The 18,525-nt window shown below is 45.1% G+C and overlaps 1 protein-coding gene across 1 annotated transcript in view; it reads left to right on the top strand.

Moving 5' to 3' along the window:
• Positions 1-18,525, top strand: part of MAP2K1 (mitogen-activated protein kinase kinase 1) — a 79,847-nt gene that overhangs the window by 34,890 nt on the left and 26,432 nt on the right. Inside the window, exons 2-5 of the mRNA XM_030317871.1 lie at positions 3,566-3,776; positions 5,088-5,234; positions 13,179-13,256; positions 14,211-14,262. Of these exons, the coding sequence (XP_030173731.1) occupies positions 3,566-3,776; positions 5,088-5,234; positions 13,179-13,256; positions 14,211-14,262 (488 nt within the window). The remainder of the gene's footprint in view (positions 1-3,565; positions 3,777-5,087; positions 5,235-13,178; positions 13,257-14,210; positions 14,263-18,525) is intronic.

Here is an 18,525-nt window from a genome sequence, read left to right as displayed (position 1 = left end):
CCTTCCCATTCGTTTTCTGTTTCGATCCTCCCCTGGTTAAGGAAGCATGGAGTTGTTACTCCATTTTACAGACGAGAAAACTTGAGATGTGTCAAAGTTAAATGACTGGTCCATGGTCACACAGCTAGTTGTTGACTACTCGGGGATAAGAGTCTGGGATTGCTGAATACTAATGGCTTGGTAGCTTGGCAACACCATTCCCCCCCCCCCCCCCCCCAAGTCATCAGGAAAGTCTTGCCACCACAGCGCACAGCCTTTGCTGTGGCATAGCCTTCTGAAAGCATGAATCAGGAGCCAGTTCCTTAGCTGGTAGGGTAGGTGGTTGGGCAGGAGAGCATAGAAGGTCGAAGAAGGAGGAAGCCAAGATTTAGTTTTTCTTCCTGAAGGTGGGAGAATTACTTAATTCTACTGAGAGTCAGGAAAATGAGCAGAGTCAACATTTCCTCTTTTTCTTTGCCAGATGGATGGGGTTTCTTGTGGCCACTGTTACTTGCAAGGCAATGTTCAGCTTGATGTGCGGGGAGGATTGCATCTGGCATGAAGGGCTCTTTGCACAGGTATACTGTCTTCATGTATGAACCAGCGCTGGTATGGCACATGTCCCACACTGGGACCCTACCCACGTCTGCAATTGCCCTCCCTTGAAGGTGTTGAACTTTTTGAAGAGGTAGTGCAGCATAAGATTAGAGATGCTCTCTGCCCAGGTTTCAGTCCTTGCTCACTAGCTGTGTGACCTTGGACGAATCACTTCACCTGCCTGTGCTTGAGTTTGCTATCTGTTGTAATTGTAGAGTTGTGGCTGAAATGTATTAGCAAGTGTAAAACAGAGTACGGGCAGTGTTGTGACGAGAGTGATTTCCTTCCATTCGGTCCTTCCCTCTTCCTCATCCTGCTCAGCGTTCCTGCCTCACAGAAGCCTTTGGAGGCTGCATTTCCAGCCTGACTCCTGAGCCCTACAGGCAGCTGTAACCTCATCGAAGTTTTAGCTGTGAGGGTCTGTCTGTGTTTGACATGTGTCTCTAAATGTTGTCTTTGATGGGTTCCTCTGTGGACAGACCTCAGAGAAAGGAAACCTGAAGGTGGCACCGTGCCCTTGCAGCCATGCTTGTTCTGGGTCCCTACCCCGACAGACCGGGGCAGCTTAGTTGAGCCTTTAAGCAGGATGAGAAAATTGCCAGCTGTTTTAGTCTGTTTGGGCTGCATAACAAAATGTCATAGACTGGTTGGCTTAAACAACAGAAATTTATTTTTTCATGGTTCTGGAGGCTGGAAGACCAAGGTGAGGGTGCCAGCACGGTCGGGTTCTGGCGAGGTCCCTCTTCCTGACTTGCGGACAGCCATCTTCTCTTGGTGTCCTCACATGGCCTTTCCTTGGCGTGTGCACGGAGGCAAGGAGGTCACCTCTCTTCTTCCGGTCACCAGTCCTATCTGATTAGGACTCCACCCATGTGACCTTACTTAACCTTAATTACCTCCTAAATGTCCTGTCTCTAAACATGATTACATTGGGGGTTAGTGCTTCAGCAGGAATTTTAGGGAGACGCAGTTCAGTCCGTGGCACCATCCATTCTTCCCTGAGAGCTGCCCAGGGAGGAAACTTGGTGAAATCAGCCTTGTGTGCTCTGTGGCCCCATGTACAGTTACTTGTAAGGCAGTATTGGATCTTTCCATAGACTGGGGAGGCAGTAGGTCTCAACCTCTCTGCCTTCTTGAGAGTTGGAACAGAGGGTGAGCGAAAAGTAGAAGATGATGCTTACTCCTGCCCTTGAAGCTCAGAAACGGTGTGTGTGTTGGGGGTTGGGCACCAACCTTCTGATGTGTAATGATGCCCTGTCTTGTCGCCATGTTGTTTGTTTAGACTGGGACTAATCAAATGAAACACCGTGGATGCTCTCTTTACCACCCTGTTCTTATAAACCCCCCAGGAATAATGAATGTTTTTTCGTTCTCTGTAAAACAACCCATACTGCCCACCAGCCTGCTGAATGCACAGCTAAGCAGGCTGCTCTCTGCCTTGCCCACTCGCCTCGGCACCCACTGGCTGAATTATGTGCTTACCCAGAACCAGAGTGTTCCCAGCATCTGTTCCCAGCATCGTTTGTTCGGTTGTGGCTGGCATTGCAATTAAGTAACATACTTCAGTATCAGATAAACTGGTGAAATATGACTGCAAATGAAGTGGGATCCCCCCCCCCCCCCTTTGAACACTAATTACAAGCCATGGAAAGACTCAATAAGTCCAACTCACTAAAACACATTACTGTCAAATTAGATGAGCATTAAAATTGAGGGAAATCGGGGCGCCTGGGTGGCGCAGTCGGTTAAGCGTCCGACTTCAGCCAGGTCACGATCTCGCGGTCCGTGAGTTCGAGCCCCGCGTCAGGCTCTGGGCTGATGGCTCGGAGCCTGGAGCCTGTTTCCGATTCTGTGTCTCCCTCTCTCTCTCTGCCCCTCCCCCGTTCATGCTCTGTCTCTCTCTGTCCCAAAAATAAATAAACATTGAAAAAAAAAATAAAAAAAAACCCACAAAAAAAAAAAAATAAAATTGAGGGAAATCATAAAACTCTTACAATTTTATTTTGATATTACTCAGTAAGTGGCTACATTTTTACTCTGAGGACTCAGGAATTGGAAGTGATAGACGATGTATTGTTTGCTGGTTCATGTGAGGAAGATGGCACCGGGCTCTTACTAGCGGACTCTTACTCAAAGAGAGGGCCTTGCCCCGCCTACATTAGAAGATGGGTGAATAAATGCACCTTTATATGTATATTATATGCACAAATAAAAATTTTGGGTAGGTATTTTTATGATTCTTTGCTTTATTTTGATTAACCTGGTTCCGGACCTGATCACATTAGAGAGGAGGGTTTTTGCTGTTACCATACAGTTTAGAGTCTGTTGTGATAGTTTGGTTTGATTTCAGTTTAGTGCTTTTAGGAAATAGATTTTATTTTGTATGTGGTGCTAACTTAATAATCCAACACTAGTGGGGCTTTGGGAATTGGGGTTTTCATTTTTTTTTTTTTTTAATATTTATTTATTTTTGAGAGACCGAGCACGAGCAGGGGATGGGCAGAGAGAGAGGGAGACACAGAATCCAAAGCAGGCTCCGGGCTCTCAGCTGTCAGCACAGAACCCGAGGCAGGGCTCGAACCCACCAAATGTGAGATCATGACCTGAGCCAAAGTCAGACGCTCAATCAGCTGAGCTACCCAGGCGCCCCGGAACTGGGATTTTAAAGCAAATGAAGGTGGCTCGTTTTGGATATTAGCAGATTCTTTGGTTCCTTCTGTAGACTTGCAGCATAGTGAGCGAGGCCTCGTTTTACAAATGAGGAAACAGAGGCCTTGAGAGGTGAAAGGTGTCGGTGAGGAGTAGTGACAGGGAGTGGTGGCTGGTGGCATAGTGAAGGGAGCAGGGCCGCAGCACCTGGAACCCTCCCTTGGAGTCCCTCCATTCGTTCTCCAGTCCGGCCCCAGAGCTAGTGCTCGCCATAGCACAGGTGCTCCTCTGGGGGGCCTCTCTGATGCCGGTTCTGACTCATGTTCCCTCTTTGGGACAGGACCAACCTGGAGGCCTTGCAGAAGAAGCTGGAGGAGCTGGAGCTCGATGAGCAGCAACGGAAGCGCCTGGAGGCCTTTCTTACCCAGAAGCAGAAGGTCGGGGAATTGAAGGATGACGACTTCGAGAAGATCAGCGAGCTGGGCGCCGGCAACGGTGGTGTGGTGTTCAAGGTCTCCCATAAGCCGTCTGGCCTGGTCATGGCCAGAAAGGTGAGGCCACTCAAAAAATAAAAAGAAAGAAAAAAGTACTGAATCAGGTTGGTGATTAGGTGAATTCACTTGGTGAATAGGTGATTGCATTCTCTCTTGGAAGATTGGGGATCTGGGGACAAGGGTGGAAGGAAGATGGATTTTTCACTCAGTACCTTGTTGTGCTGTTTGAATTTTGAGCTCCTGTCATCTATCAGATTATAGGATAAACACACTGATGGTGTGTTAGGGTATTTATCCCCATCCCCAGACTGGAAAATAACAGCAAATGACCTTTGCGAGCTTTCTGCGTGCTTTGGAAAGAATGCAAGGGTGCCTGTTTACCATTATCTGGTACAGCAGAAGCTGCTTGCATTTAGGCAGCCCCGGCGATGCACCAGACCCTACTTTCAAGTTGTTTGCCTGGCCCCGGCCCTGCCGCTGCTTCCCCCTCACTGTCCTGCAGGGAGCATCTCCGCTCCCCTCTGTGGCAGGCAGTGTCCGAGCTGGACTCCCCTTTCTGTCCACCGTGCTCCTCCCCTTTCTGCACACAGCCCCTGCTCCAGCGAGGCCCGGCCCTTCTGTGTTCTCCGGCACACCATGCTTGCTTCCGTCCACGTATTTTTGCTCAGGCTGCTCCCTCCATCTTTTCGAACAGCGCCCGTCTTCACGGCCTGCCTCTTGTCTAGCTTTCACTGGTCACTCCAGCCCATGCTGATAACCACTGGTTTCCATGTCCTCTGACACTCACTCCTTGTCTGCGGCCCTTTCTAGAAGCTTCATCTCATTCAGCAACCATTTCCTATGTTTGTGTTTGTCCCCTGTTTGCCTGGAGGAAACAAGGGGCAACATGAGAGGGACATGGGTGGCACCTGAGGCCCTGGCCAAATCTCAACCACATCAGGCTCCTGAAGTCAAGGGAAGCTCCCCGGGCAGCTTGGGTCCCCACTCTCAGTCCTTCCTACCCCTCCACTTCTACAGCCCCCGAGTGCCAGCCGGCTCCTCAGGCTGCTTTGTCTTCCTCTCTCGGCTTCCCGGCTCCTTTTAGAGGAAATGCTCCTTTCAGCTTTGTGCTTGGGAGGGGTGAGCCCCCCTTCCTCACTCTTGGCTCCTAGGAGCGGAGGCACAGCTGTCCTCCCCTCATTATGGCTCCTCCCGTACCATTACCTGCCATGGTAGGTTGGCACTGAGTGCTTTGGTCGGGCAGAGACTTGTTAAAACGTGCCTGTGTCCTCTCCTCCCACCTGTAAGAGCTTAAGCATTTAAGAAGGCTTTCATTCATCCATCCGTATGTTTTTAAAACATCTCTTCCTCCCACCTTTCTTTCCCCAGCTAATTCACCTGGAGATCAAACCTGCAATCCGGAACCAGATCATAAGGGAGCTGCAGGTTCTACATGAGTGCAACTCCCCATACATCGTGGGCTTCTATGGCGCGTTCTACAGCGACGGCGAGATCAGTATCTGTATGGAGCACATGGTATGTGGTAACCCATTAGCCTCTGGAGCAACAGCCTAGGAGCTGGATGGCTCTGGCCTTGTCTTTGGTTTGGGACCAGCTGCCTCCCTTTTCCTCCCTGGATCCACATCACCGTCTTGGGCATCTGGGCTTTGAAGCTGAAACATCCCTGTCCTCAGAGTCTATAATCTGCTTTAAGGACAGTCTGGAGGGGTTCTTTGGGTGTGCAGAGAAGTAATGTCACTTGATGCACATCAGAGAAGGCAAGTGAGAGGGAATTTAGGGGCTAATTGTGTGGATGTGAGCTGCCGATCTTGGTACCATTAGCTGCCTGGAGTCCCTTCTCTTTCTGGTGACTGACAGTAATAACAGCATCTACAACAATAATCTAGCAATACTCATACTAGTAAACTAATATTTATCGGGTTTTATAGCCTGGACTACCCTACGCATATTAATATTTTATTGCATTTTTGCAAGCCTTATTGGATGGGTAGATCATCTGCATTTTACAAATGAGGAAACTGAGGCTCGGAGAAGTTAATAACTTGACCAAGGTCATGCAGCTAGTAAGTGGAATTGGCAGAATTTAAACCAAGGCTGTTGGGCCCCAGTGCCTGTACTTTGTTGAATCCACTGGATAGTGATTGGGGCTCTGTTTCCATTCTTGATGCCCAGAATCTCAGAGAGACAGGCTGGCTTCGTGATGGCTATTTTTTCCTGTCCCCATTAGGCACCAGGGGACTTTGGAATCTGAGATGTTTATTCATATCTCCCTTCTCCACAAAAATCCGAGTAGACACTGTCTTGTTTGCCACTGTGTCTCCAAAGCCCAGAATAGCCCTGGCACCCAGCAGGCGCTCAATAATGATTTGTTTACAGATGTCACCTTCTCGTCAGGACCTTGGGCAGGTTTCTTTATCTTTCTTATTCTCCCTTTCCTCATTTGCAAAATGGCCATTACCATACGGACCTCGGACCTCGTTGCGGTGAGGATTGGTGAAAATAGCAGAGTAAGCCTTCCGGCACACCGACCCCAAGCTTGTCTCGTGCAAATGGTAGAGGTTGCCTTATTCTCACTGTCGCTGACAGCTCCGGGATGAGGGCTGGCATGACTGAGTCGGCGAGCTTAGGGCTGCTGAACTTTGAGCCCTCGGTCTGGCAGAGTGTCCCTCAGCTTCTCCACTTCCTTCCAGACCCTGGCTCTGCTCTGACCTCTGGAGAGAGCCCCCAGGCGTGGTCTGCATGAACTCCAGGAGAACCCTCCCCAGGAGGTTTGTCCGTTGCTGGCGCCCCATTATGTTGAACTTCTGTTCATGTTAATCGTCAGGAAGTGCCATACGTATGGTGGCCGGCGTCTGCCCAACTTTTGTGGTGCCATATGGAACATAGAACCTGGAACGTCTCCTGCGCTCCTGAAGGTTCCCAAGAAAGCTCTCGTTCCTCTTGCTTGAATGGGAGGGAAGCAGCCTCTGTGCAAAGCACATGAACATTTCTGGTTTGGTCCTCACCCAGACCTGGGGTACTGATATTTTCCCTTTGGGTCTTAGCCTCCCTTTGGTGGGGTGCAGGGCAGGGGAGGGGGGGGTGTTCCTTAAGCTTTGGGTTTCTTGGGCTTTTTGTGCTGGTGATGGTTGGTTTTCTAGCTCTAGCCCAGAGTTTTGGATGAAGATGTGTAATTGGCAATGGAGGTTCCTTGAAAACTAGAAGAGGGTGGAGGGTGGAGGCAATGGTGATAAACCAGTGACCGGAAAGGCCTTTTTTCTCTTAGGTGTTGCCAAAATAATGGGAGGTGGGTGGCAGCATGGGTAGACATGGTAGTAACTGGCTTTCCCATTTTCTACCGCTTGGTGAGTCCTTGCCATGTTATGTAAGTTTTTAATCACATCAGCCCTGTCATGTGACGCAATGTTGACCACCCTCCCCGTGGTGGGCGAGGGAACAAGGCCTCTAGAGGCTTAGTAATTAGCTTAGGTTATATAACCAGTAAGTGTCAGATCTAAATTCTGACCATCTCCCCCCCCCCCCCCCCCCCCGCCAAAACCCCTCCAGCAACCCTCAGTTCTCCATATTAATGAGTCTCTTACGTTTTGTCCCCCTCCCTGTTTTTATGCTATTTTTGTTTCCCTTCCCTTATGTTCATCTGTTTTGTCTCTTAAAGTCCTCATAGGAGTGAAGTCATATGATTTTTGTCTTTCTCTGATTGACCAATTTCACTTAGCCTAATACCCTCCAGTTCCATCCGTGTAGTTGCAAATGGCAAGATTTCATTCTTTTTGATTGCCGAGTAATATTCCATCGTATATATATGCCACATCTTCTTTCTCCATTCATCCATCGATGGACATTTGGTCTCTTTCCATACTTTGGCTATTGTGGATAGTGCTGCTATAAACATGGGGGTGCATGTGTCCCTTTGAAACAGCACACCTGTATCCCGTGGAGAAATGCCTAGGAGTGCCATTGCTGGGTCGCAGGGTAGTTCTGTTTTTAGTTTTTTGAGGAACCTCCATACTGTTTTCCAGAGTGGTTGCACCAGCTTGCATTCCCACAGAGCTAAATTCTAAGCAGTGTCTCTAACTAGGTCTGCTGTCTTTAAATTTGATAACTCTCTCAGGGTTTTCTCTGCAGAGCAGTGGTTGGACCAGATCTTCTCTGGGGACCCCTGCCTACCCTAACATCCTGTATTTCTGTGGTTTTTGGCACTTGTAGCCAGTCAGGGTTTACATTAGTTCATCAACATGGGTCCAGCTTCACCAACTCTTACTTTTGTGCCTATTATGTGCAGGGTGCCACATGAGCGGCTGGGGGAATGGAGGCATTGAGAGTAGTCTCTCTGTTCCCCAGAGCTGTTTATAGGCTGGATGGCTGTGTTCTAGGGCCTTCGTAAGTGAGTTGTCAGTGTGGATGGAGGGGCTTCTGAGCACCAGGTGTGTGTCGTCTCACGCCTGTGGTCTTTGGAACAATCAGATTCTTTCCTGAGTTACCTCCAAGTTCTGTGCAACTCGGAATTCTCCCTTTCTTAGAGGAACCAGGGCGCTGTTTGTAGGGTGAGCATGATTGAACTCCATGGTGCTTGCTTCAGATGTTAGGATTAGGCCCCAAACATGGATAGGCAGTGGCCTTTTCATTTATTCACAACTTGCTGGGACCTGTTTTATTGGCCTTATTTCACCTCTTGCTATGTGCAGTTCAGTTTTGTTTTTTTTTTTAATTTGTCTTAAATTGATCTGTGGTGAGGCTTGCTCATTGTGAAATCCTTCATTCACTTTGGATTCATAGATACTGATCACAACCTTTGTACCTCTTGCTCTGTCCTTGCCACTCAACCCTTCCCTCCAAGAGGACAGGATGACTCAGGACATGACAAGGGTTGGCTTCCCGTTCTCTTGGCCCAGTTTCAGTATCTGCAGGTCAGCGTTCCTCCGGTGGATTTGGCTCTGTGGGTAGGGTAGGATCCTCCCTCATAAGTCTCTGAAGCAGAAGATATCTCTGGAGTTACCCAGGGAGGGGCCCGAGCCTAGAAAACTGGCTTTCAGAAGGTGGGAGGGTCAAAACCTTTTGAAGGCCAAGCACAGTGTTTGGCATCTATTAGGTGATAGGTGTTGAGCGGCCGAATGAAGGAGGCCAAGGTGGCGGAGGGCATGGACAGGCCTGGGACCCAGTGGGAGAGAGTTAGGCCTTGGAGTCCACAATAGAGTCTTCTGTTCCTAGATATCCATAGGCCCAGAGAGCAGCTGGAACAGTCTGTTGATTTTAGTGGAGAGGCTCAGAGCTACCAGAGATGGAACCCTGCAGTGAAGCTGTTGTGGCCTGAAATCCAGGCAGCCATGCTCCAGAGTAGCTCTCTTGTCTAACCCTGGACCCTCTCACCCCTTCTTGGTCCCTGAGTAGGCCTTTCTGCAGGAGAGCTCCCATCCTGGCCGCCTCTGACAGGAAAATTCTGACTGCTGGTGGCTACTTCTCTTTGGGTATTTCTGCTTTGTCTCAGCTTCCACCTCTCAAAGGTGTCACGTAGAGCTCTGTTCATTAACCACATCCCAACTTCAGAGGTTCTTTGTTTCTGTGTATGTCACAGTCCTTGTGTGTTCTAGGTCATTAACATTTCCCCCAGCTTTTTATCATGACGGTTTCAAACACAAAGCAAGGTGAAGGAACTGTATAATGTACACTGTAAACCCCCCACCTAGATTCTGCAATTACTGTTCTGCTGTGTTTGCTTTACCACATGTTGCCCATCTATCTGTCCATTGCTCACATCATTTCTTAGACGCAGTTTAAAGTGAATTTGTGTCACTGGCATCCATTGGGCCCCATCTTCTAAAGCACTCAGCCAGGGGCTGACTTTTGTAGAAGTAAACTGTGCTTGTGCTGCCCAGTCTGAATTTTTGAGACTCAAGGAGTAAATGGATGCCCCCCGGTCAGAACAGGAATGCTCTTGCCTTTGGGGAGGTAGATTCCTGCTCAAGTGGTAGCTGAGCACCCAGAGAACTGAGGACTCAGGGCTGATGGTTCTCATGCAGGAGGAAAAGCTTTTGATCTCTGCCCCCCCCCCCCCCCATAAAGCATTTGTCTCTTCTATAGAAAACCTTCACAAAAGCGCCATTGACTTAGTTAATAATTGCCTTCTAAAAATAAGCACAATTTCAGCAGCTTTAGTCAGGGAAGGCAAGTTCTTGGCAACAGTGAAGTGGAATTAAAAGGTTGTAAGGTGAGTTGGAGGCAGCCCTGGGTAATTCTGACTGTGGTTCATGCTTCTTGAATCTTGCTAATCCCATTGTTCACACTGTAACTCTGCTTATAGCTCTGAAGGAGGTGAAAGGAAAGAGAGCCGAGTTTTTTTTCCTTTTTAACAGGAATGTGTACCACAACCCCAGGGAAAAGTGTGAGCTGGGCTGCCTGCTGTCCTAGGCTGTGGAACCTGAGAACCACGGGGTTAGCTTTTCTACCTCATTTGAATCAGATTTTGACAGAGTTGCTTTGTTACCTAGTTTTCAGTACATAGTCCTCCTCCCTGATAATCAAGCAGCCGATCAAACAAAGGATCTGAAACCACATTCAACTGGAAGCAAAAGAGAAATGGCTTGGAAACTTTGTGCACTGGAGTTCCTCTTCCCATTGGCAAAGGAAACTGAGAGGTGCTATTATGTTTCTGGGAGACTTGGGTGTGGTTACCTGGGCTCTGATGTCCTGACTCGGCCACCAGGGATCTGCAGCATCGTGAAGGCAGCCAGGCTCACAGGGTGACTCACACCTCAGCCTGGGTCACAGCTTGGGCAGGGCTCTTTCAAGGACTCTTGGAAAAAATAAATGTGTTCCCATGGGAGTTCTGTTGGGTTCTAGATCAGTGATTCCTCGTGTCTGGGTGGAAAGTATGGCACATAGGAAATTTTAGGTTGAAATTTAGGATCTTCCATTGTGCTGCTGGGTCAACTGACCCGCCCACCATTAATAGAAGACAAACATGTTTGGGGCTATTCAGGTGCATTTGAGAATTCACACCTGTCCTGCTTTCTTTTCCCTCAGCATCTGTGATCCAGAGTTGACTGTGACAGAAAGTGATTAGTCCAACACTCCTTTGCATAAGCTTAGAATCTTTCAGTGGATAATCTATTTTTTTTAGCACTATTTTAGTAGACATTTCCTGAGGAGTCTGTACCCCTGAATGAATCTTAGTTTCTCACTGTCTCAAAAGAAAGCAGTGTTGTATCTATCTTACAGTGCCTTTGCACAAAATGGATGCTCAGTAAGTGCTCTGAATTGATTGTAGATTTAATTCTCCACTTTCTTAAAGGAATTCAGTAATTTAAAAGGGCAAAACATTTGTTCATCGTAGAAAATTTATAAACCCTAGAAAAGCACGGAGAAGAAACTATCATGCAACCAAAATCCCTGATTGTCTTCCTACATAGACTAGAAATAGCTTTTGATGACACTTTGGATGTTCTGGTTTTGTGTGAGTTACACAAACATTTTTTTAATGTCTATAAGAGTAGAATTATGTTCTGTCCTTCTTTTTAATCGTGTTGTGCCTTGTTCTGTGACCTTATGCTCCCGGATATGTCATCGTGGCTGGGTGACTTTGGAGGCAGGAAGCTTACAGGGATGTCTTTCTGCTTGGCCATGTCTCGTCCGCTTCTGAGGTGTGGTTTCCGTGTCCCTCCTGTTTCCAGTCCTTCCTTTGCCACTTTGCCTAGGAATTGCTTCCTCCTCTGAGCACCTGTAGTGACGTCTCTTCTCATTCAACTGTTCGGTTCCTGCCTTGTTTCAGAGGAGAATTTAAGGTGCCTTGCCTTGTTGAGTGTTTTGTCTCCCCAAGCAGAGTGTGAGTGTGTGTGTGTGTGTGTGTGTGTGTGTGTGTGTGTGTGTTCCTCCTGTGTCTAGTTTTTTCTATCCCTAGTTTCTCACATATCCCTATACCTTTCACAGAGGTGGTTAATAAATGATAGGTGATACTGGTAACTGCTCAGTGTAGATGAGATACTCTAAAAATCAGTCTGAATTTGCATGAATTGTCTCTACTTCTGAGGATGATTTTATTTTTTTATTTATTTTTTTTTTTTAAATTTTTTTTTTTCAATGTTTATTTATTTTTGGGACAGAGAGAGACAGAGCATGAACAGGGGAGGGGCAGAGAGAGAGGGAAACACAGAATGGGAAACAGGCTCCAGGCTCTGAGCCATCAGCCCAGAGCCCGACGCGGGGCTCGAACTCACGCACCGCGAGATCGTGACCTGGCTGAAGTCGGACGCTTAACCGACTGCGCCACCCAGGCGCCCCTGAGGATGATTTTAAATTGCGACTGATAATTGGCAGCTGGAAGCCATGGCCTATGAATGTAGCCGTGCCTCGCTACGTCAGGGTTCCTTGAGTGAAGCTTTTCTTCACGATCTCAGGTTACATTGTAGAATCCACGAATGAGAAGGCCGTGGTGTGTGAGCCCCACAGAGGCTGGCTTCATATCCCACGTGTGTCGTGTGTTGCATTCTCCCTTTCTGCCGTGTACCTCCCCCTTTCCAGGTATAGAAGTCATACTCCTTTGAGTAAGACATAAACTCAAATGCCATCTTTTAAGTGAAGTCAGAATTTCTTCTCTCTTCTCCATGTGTAACGTTTTCTTAAACCTATATCCTGTTTCGTTATATTTATTTACCCTACTAGTTTGTACATTTAACAAGGACAAGAAGTAGTTCTTTGTTTGTATCTTTATCTTCCATAGAACCTAACACTGTTCACGGCACTTGGTAGGATTTGTGGAAGGAATTGTTGCTTTCTATGACGTTTTTCTTTCGATTAGCTGTGAGTTTTTAGGATAATCTCCAATACAAGTTGTGACATACGCTGATGATCAAATGGCTAACATTTATTGAGCACTTACTGTGGGCTAGATGTTCTGAGACCTTTGTATGTACCAGCTTGTTTAATACTTATAATAGCCCTATAATTATTTTAATAGCTTTAAGATATCATCCCCGTTTTACAAGTTGTGAGTAACCTGGTCAGAGTTCTCCTGATAGGAAGCAACAGAGTTGGTGAATTTAGACAGTTTGCCTCTAGAGCCTCTGGTCCCAACCATACATTGTTCTGTCAGTTCATTGCAAACCTTTTTAAGATTTTATTTTTAAGTAATCTCTACATCCAGTATGGGGCTTGAACTCACAACCCTGAGATCAGGAATCACATATTCCACTGACTGAGCCAGCCAAGTGCCCCAGTGCAAGTCTTTTTTTTTTTTTGATCCCTGAATTAGTCCTTTGTTTAATGATTATTCACGATTTGAGTTTCTAGTTATTTGATAGCTCCCACAATGCTGTACATTTCTGTCTTTGAGGTCTGGAACAAACCAAAGGGTACCCTTCCAGGAGGATTTGCCACATGTGGCATTCACTTTCCTGCCGAAGTTTAAAAACTTGAAAGGATAGTTAAAAACACTGTCACTAAATGGGTTGGTGTTCTTGTTCTTAGGATGGGGGTTCCTTGGATCAAGTCCTGAAGAAAGCTGGAAGAATTCCTGAACAAATTTTAGGAAAAGTTAGCATTGCTGTGAGTATATTGTATAATTTTTCTTCCAAATTCCCTCATTGATAAGTTAATGAGTTGGCAGGAAATGGACAAGGGAGGAAGATAGTAAGTTAGCTAAGGGAAGTTTGTAAGGAAAGTGGGGTTTTCTCACTAGAATTTTCTCTGTCTAAATCCTAGATACAACATACTCTCTCTCTCTGTCTCTGTCTCCAGAACTAGAAAAGCGACTTCCTTTATCTTAAAATCTGTATCTGGAGAAATAGATGGGATATCCAAAAGAATTCCCATTTGTGGCAGGAGAAGGCCTCTTTTTATATTTGTAGCTTTAGGAAAAAAACGAATCCAAGCACATTTTCTTTTTTCTTTTTCTTTTCTCTTTTTCTTTCCGTTTTCTTTTTCTTTTCCTTTTCCTTTTCTTTTTCTTCTTTCTTTGTTTCTTTCTCTCCCTCCCTTCCTTCCTTCCCTCCTATATAAGTTTATTTACTTTGAGAGCATGCACGTGCGCGAGAGGGACAGGGGCAGAGAGAGAGAGGGAGAGAGAGAGAGAGAAAGAGAGAGAGAGAGAGAGAGAGAGAGAGAGAGAGAGAGAGAAAGAATCAATCCCAAGCAGTCTGTGTGCACTGTCAGCACAGAGTCTGACATGGGCTCAATCTCATGAACCGTGAGATCATGACCTGAGCCAAAATCAAGAGTCAGATTCTCAACCGACTGAACCATCCAGGAGCCCCAAGCACAGGGGTTTGTAAAGTTATATAAACTTGCAATAATCAACATTGCTTAAAAATAACTATATATCATCTAAAAAAGATGCTTTCTTGATATGACAGGTTGGAAATCAAATAAAAAATAAGGGAAGAGGGCAATTTTGCGATGTTAGTTGAAATATTTTCTATATCATTTTAAAATAGAGAGGCTGACTGTATTTTAACCACCCCCACTTCAGTTTCCCATCTTGTTACATTGTCTTTCCTCCAGGTAATAAAAGGTCTGACATACCTGAGGGAGAAGCACAAGATTATGCACAGAGGTAAGAAATTACTTGCTAGTTAGTATGTTTTGAATTTGAGCTGAAATCAAAAGTTGTTGCATCCTCTTTTGTGTTTTGTTTTGGTGTAAAAGCCATTGAATAGTATTTTTAATTTTTATTAACAAGTCTGTGACTATTATTTATTTATTTATTAAAAAAAATTTTTTTTTTTTAACGTTTATTTATTTTTGAGACAGGGCATGAACGGGGGAGGGTCAGAGAGAGAGGGAGACACAGAATCCGAAACAGGCTTCAGGCTCTGAGCTGTCAGCACAGAGCCCGATGCGGGGCTCGAACTCAACGGACTGCGAGATCGTGACCTAAGCCGAAGTCGGTCGCCCAACCGACTGAGCCACCCAGGCGCCCCGACTATTAGTTATTTTTGAAGTAATCTTTACATCTAAGGTGGGGCTTGAACTCGTGACCCTGAGATCAAGAGTCCCATACTGTACTAACTGAGCCAGTCAGGCACACCAGGTCTTTGACTAGTGAGTTTGATGGCTAGGGCAGCAAGTTCCCCCTCTTGTTTTGGTCTGGCCTGTTACAGGTTACACCTGTTAGCTGAGGCTGTGACAGCCATGGTCACCCAGTAAGCCCAGGCCGGAGCCCCAATGGGAGCTTAGTTACCCAGTCGCCAGTGTCACCATCCTCCCACTGGACTAGACAGTGCATAGACCCAAAGCCATGACTGACTGGATGTGAGTTTGACTATAAAAGAAACTGATTTTTTTTTTTAAAGAAAGGTACATACACACTTACTGTATGATAATACACTCTTAGATATGTATCCAAGATAAATGAAACACATATGTCCATACAGATTCCTATACACATGTTGAAAGCAACTGTATACATGGTAGAAAGAACCAAAATGTTCTTCAGTCAGCAAAGAGAGAAATTACAGTCTATTCCTGTAACAGTGTGCTATTCACCGGTGAAAAGGAACAGGCTACTGATGCTAAATCTCAAAATACATTTATGCTGCATGAAAGAAGCCTGATACACAACAGTACAAACTGTTTCCGTTTATATAAAATGGAGAAAACAACAACGGATCTGTAGAGACAGAAAGTCTAGGGAGAAATGAACATCAAAAGCATGAGGGTACTTTTGGGGGGTGGTTGGAAACGTTCTGTCTTGAGGTGGTAGATGGCTGGATTTATCCAACGTCAAACCTTCGGCTACAGTGGCTGTGACCACTTGCACCACTTCGCATATAAATTACATATAAATTATACCTCAGTAAAGCTTGTTAGGAAAAAGAAAAAGATGAAGAAGCCAGAGGACAGAAGAATGGAAGACCCAGTGCTGTGGATCGCGTTGCAGTGTGCTAAGGGTGTCAAGTTCAAGGAGGGGGAGGGCTGAGGAGGAGCGGGGTGGGCTGGTGGAATCAGCCCGCCGGCTTAGGAGCAACGGTAGATTAGGTGAAAAATCCTGAGATTGGAATTGCTTTTAAAAAAACTGTAAAATATACTTAACATAAAATTTACTATCTTAATGATTTTTAAGCATACACTTCCGGCAGTAAATACGTTCACATTGTTACGCAACCACCCCCACTGTCAGGATTGGTAAGGCATCAGTTTTGCTTTAATTGATGTGTAGATAGAAGGCCATCCCATTGAAAATCTCAGTAACCTATTTGTAGAATTGACCAATTGTGTCTGAAATGTGTGTGGAAATGCAAAGGACCTAGAATAGCCAAAACAGCTTTGAAGAACAACAACAAAGTTGGGACATTTAGACTACCTGATTTCCAGATTTATTATAAAGCTGTGATAATCAATAGTGTTCTATTGGTGTGAAGCTAAGCAGATCAAATAGAGCAGAAGGAAGAATTCAGAAATAGACACGTGCATGTAGTCAGTTGGGTTTTGACAAAGATTCCAAGGTAGTTCAGTAGTGGAAGGATAATCTTGTCGACAAATGACTCTGGAACAGCTGTATATCCGTTTGCACAAAAATGAACCCCCTCTATTACCTCACACCATAAACAAAGATGAACTCTCAGTGGATCTTAGATCTAACTGTACGAGTTAAAACTATAAGACTTTCGAAAGAAAACAAACTATCTTAGTGACCTCTGTTTTAGCATGAGTTTTTAAATAGGTCACAAAAGGCACAAACTGTAAAGGAATAGTCAAGAAATTGAAGTCCATCTAAATGAAAACATTTGCTGTTCAAAAGATACTGACAAAAATGAAAAGTCAAGCCACATGAAGAGAAGATATTGACAAAACCTTTATCTATCAAGTGACATTGTCTAAAATACATAAAGACCTCTCACAGTGTGGTAATAAAACATCACCCGGTTGGAAAAAATGGGTAAACATTTGAACAGACACTTTACTAATGAAGATAGATGAGTGGCTTATAAGCACATGAAAAGATAATTGAATATCATTAGTCATGAGGGAGATGTAAATTCAGATCACAGTGAGCTATGCTTCCACACCCACTGGAATGTCTGGAACGTCTGCAGAGTCTGCCCATGTGTTACTGTGGATGCACAGCAACTGGAACTCTCAGACACTGCAGGCCGAAATGTGAAATGGTGCAAGCATGTTGAAAAACAGCTTATCCGTTTCCTAAAATGTTAAGCATGTGCCTACTCTACATGCAGCCATTTCATTCTTAGGATTTTCCCTGAAGAAATGAAGGCATATGTCCGTTCAAGCCCATGAATGTTCAGAGCAGTTTTATTTGCATAAGCCCAAAACTAGAAATAACCCAAACGTCCGTCAGTAGTTAAATGGATAAACAAATTGTGGTACATCCATACGCTAGGATATTACTCAGCAATAAAAAGAATAAACCATTGATACGTGAAAAAGTAAAACAGACAAAAAAAGAGCACATACTGTGTGATTCCATTTATATAATTCTAGAAATTGCAAACTGATCTGCAGTGATGAAATGCAAATCTGTGGTTGCCTGGGGAGTGAGGGAAGGGGAGGAAGGGAAGAATTACAAAGGAGCACAAGGAGACTTGTGGGGGTGATATATTTATAATCTTAATTGTGGTGACGATCACATATATAGATTCATCAAATGATTCACTTTAAGTGTTGGGGTTTATTGTATGAAAATTATATACCAATAACGCTGTAAAAAAAACCAAAGCGAACAGAAACAATGATGTTGCTGAAAACTAGTGATAAAGCAAGTTTCTTAATAGCAGCCAGGAAAAGGGACAACCACTTTGAAAGAGAGTTTGGTGGTTTCTTTTAAAATTAAACCGTACTTGGGGCGCCTGGGTGGCGCAGTCGGTTAAGCGTCCGACTTCAGCCAGGTCACGATCTCGCGGTCCGTGAGTTCGAGCCCCGCGTCGGGCTCTGGGCTGAAGGCTCAGAGCCTGGAGCCTGTTTCCGATTCTGTGTCTCCCTCTCTCTCTGCCCCTCCCCCGTTCGTGCTCTGTCTCTCTCTGTCCCAAAAATAAATAAATGTTGAAAAAAAAATTAAAATTAAACCATACAATCAATCCCTCAACCCTACTTCTCCATATTAAGAGAAATGAATACATTTGTCCACACAAAGACTTGTGAACAAATGTTCATGCCATCTTTATTTACAATAGTCCCATACTAGAAACAGCCAAAATACTCATCACCAGACAATTGAAATAAACAAATTTTGATATATTCAAACAACGGAATGCAGCTCAACAATAAAAATGAACAAACAGTTGATAACAGTTTGGATGAATCTCAAAAACACCATGCTGAGTAAAAATAAGCTCTACACAATAGAATATCTACTGTATGATTCCATTTATATGAGTATATACAACAAACGTAATTAGTCCACAGTAACGTTGTAATTAGATTAGTGGTTGCCTGAGGGTTATGGGGGCTGGAGTGGGGATTGCCTTCAAAGGAATATGAGGGAACTTTCTGGAGTAATCAAAATAGTAAGTCTTGATTTTGGTGGTGGGTTCACAGGTGTATATGCGTCAAACTATAATCTTAAAATGGAAAACTGTAGAAAGCCTTCTACTTCCTAACTGCACTAGCTACCATGTTGTCCTTTTTCTAATGGCCATTAAGAAACATATCAATAAGGAGGTGTGGTATGACTTGTGTGGGGAACGCTTTTCCGGCAGTATGTGGACCTTATTCTTTTTTTTTTTTTTTTTTTTAAGACCTCTGAGTTCCAGGATAGAATATTTTTGTTTGTATATTAATTTCTAGGAAATAGGAATAACTGAAAGGAGAGGAGAAACGAACATGTTTTGAGCATGGGGCTGGGTTCGAGGGCTGCGAA

Source organism: Lynx canadensis, chromosome B3 (assembly GCF_007474595.2).
Source record: "Lynx canadensis isolate LIC74 chromosome B3, mLynCan4.pri.v2, whole genome shotgun sequence".
Classification (NCBI taxonomy): domain Eukaryota; kingdom Metazoa; phylum Chordata; class Mammalia; order Carnivora; family Felidae; genus Lynx; species Lynx canadensis.
This window is presented reverse-complemented; position numbering and strand designations above follow the sequence as displayed.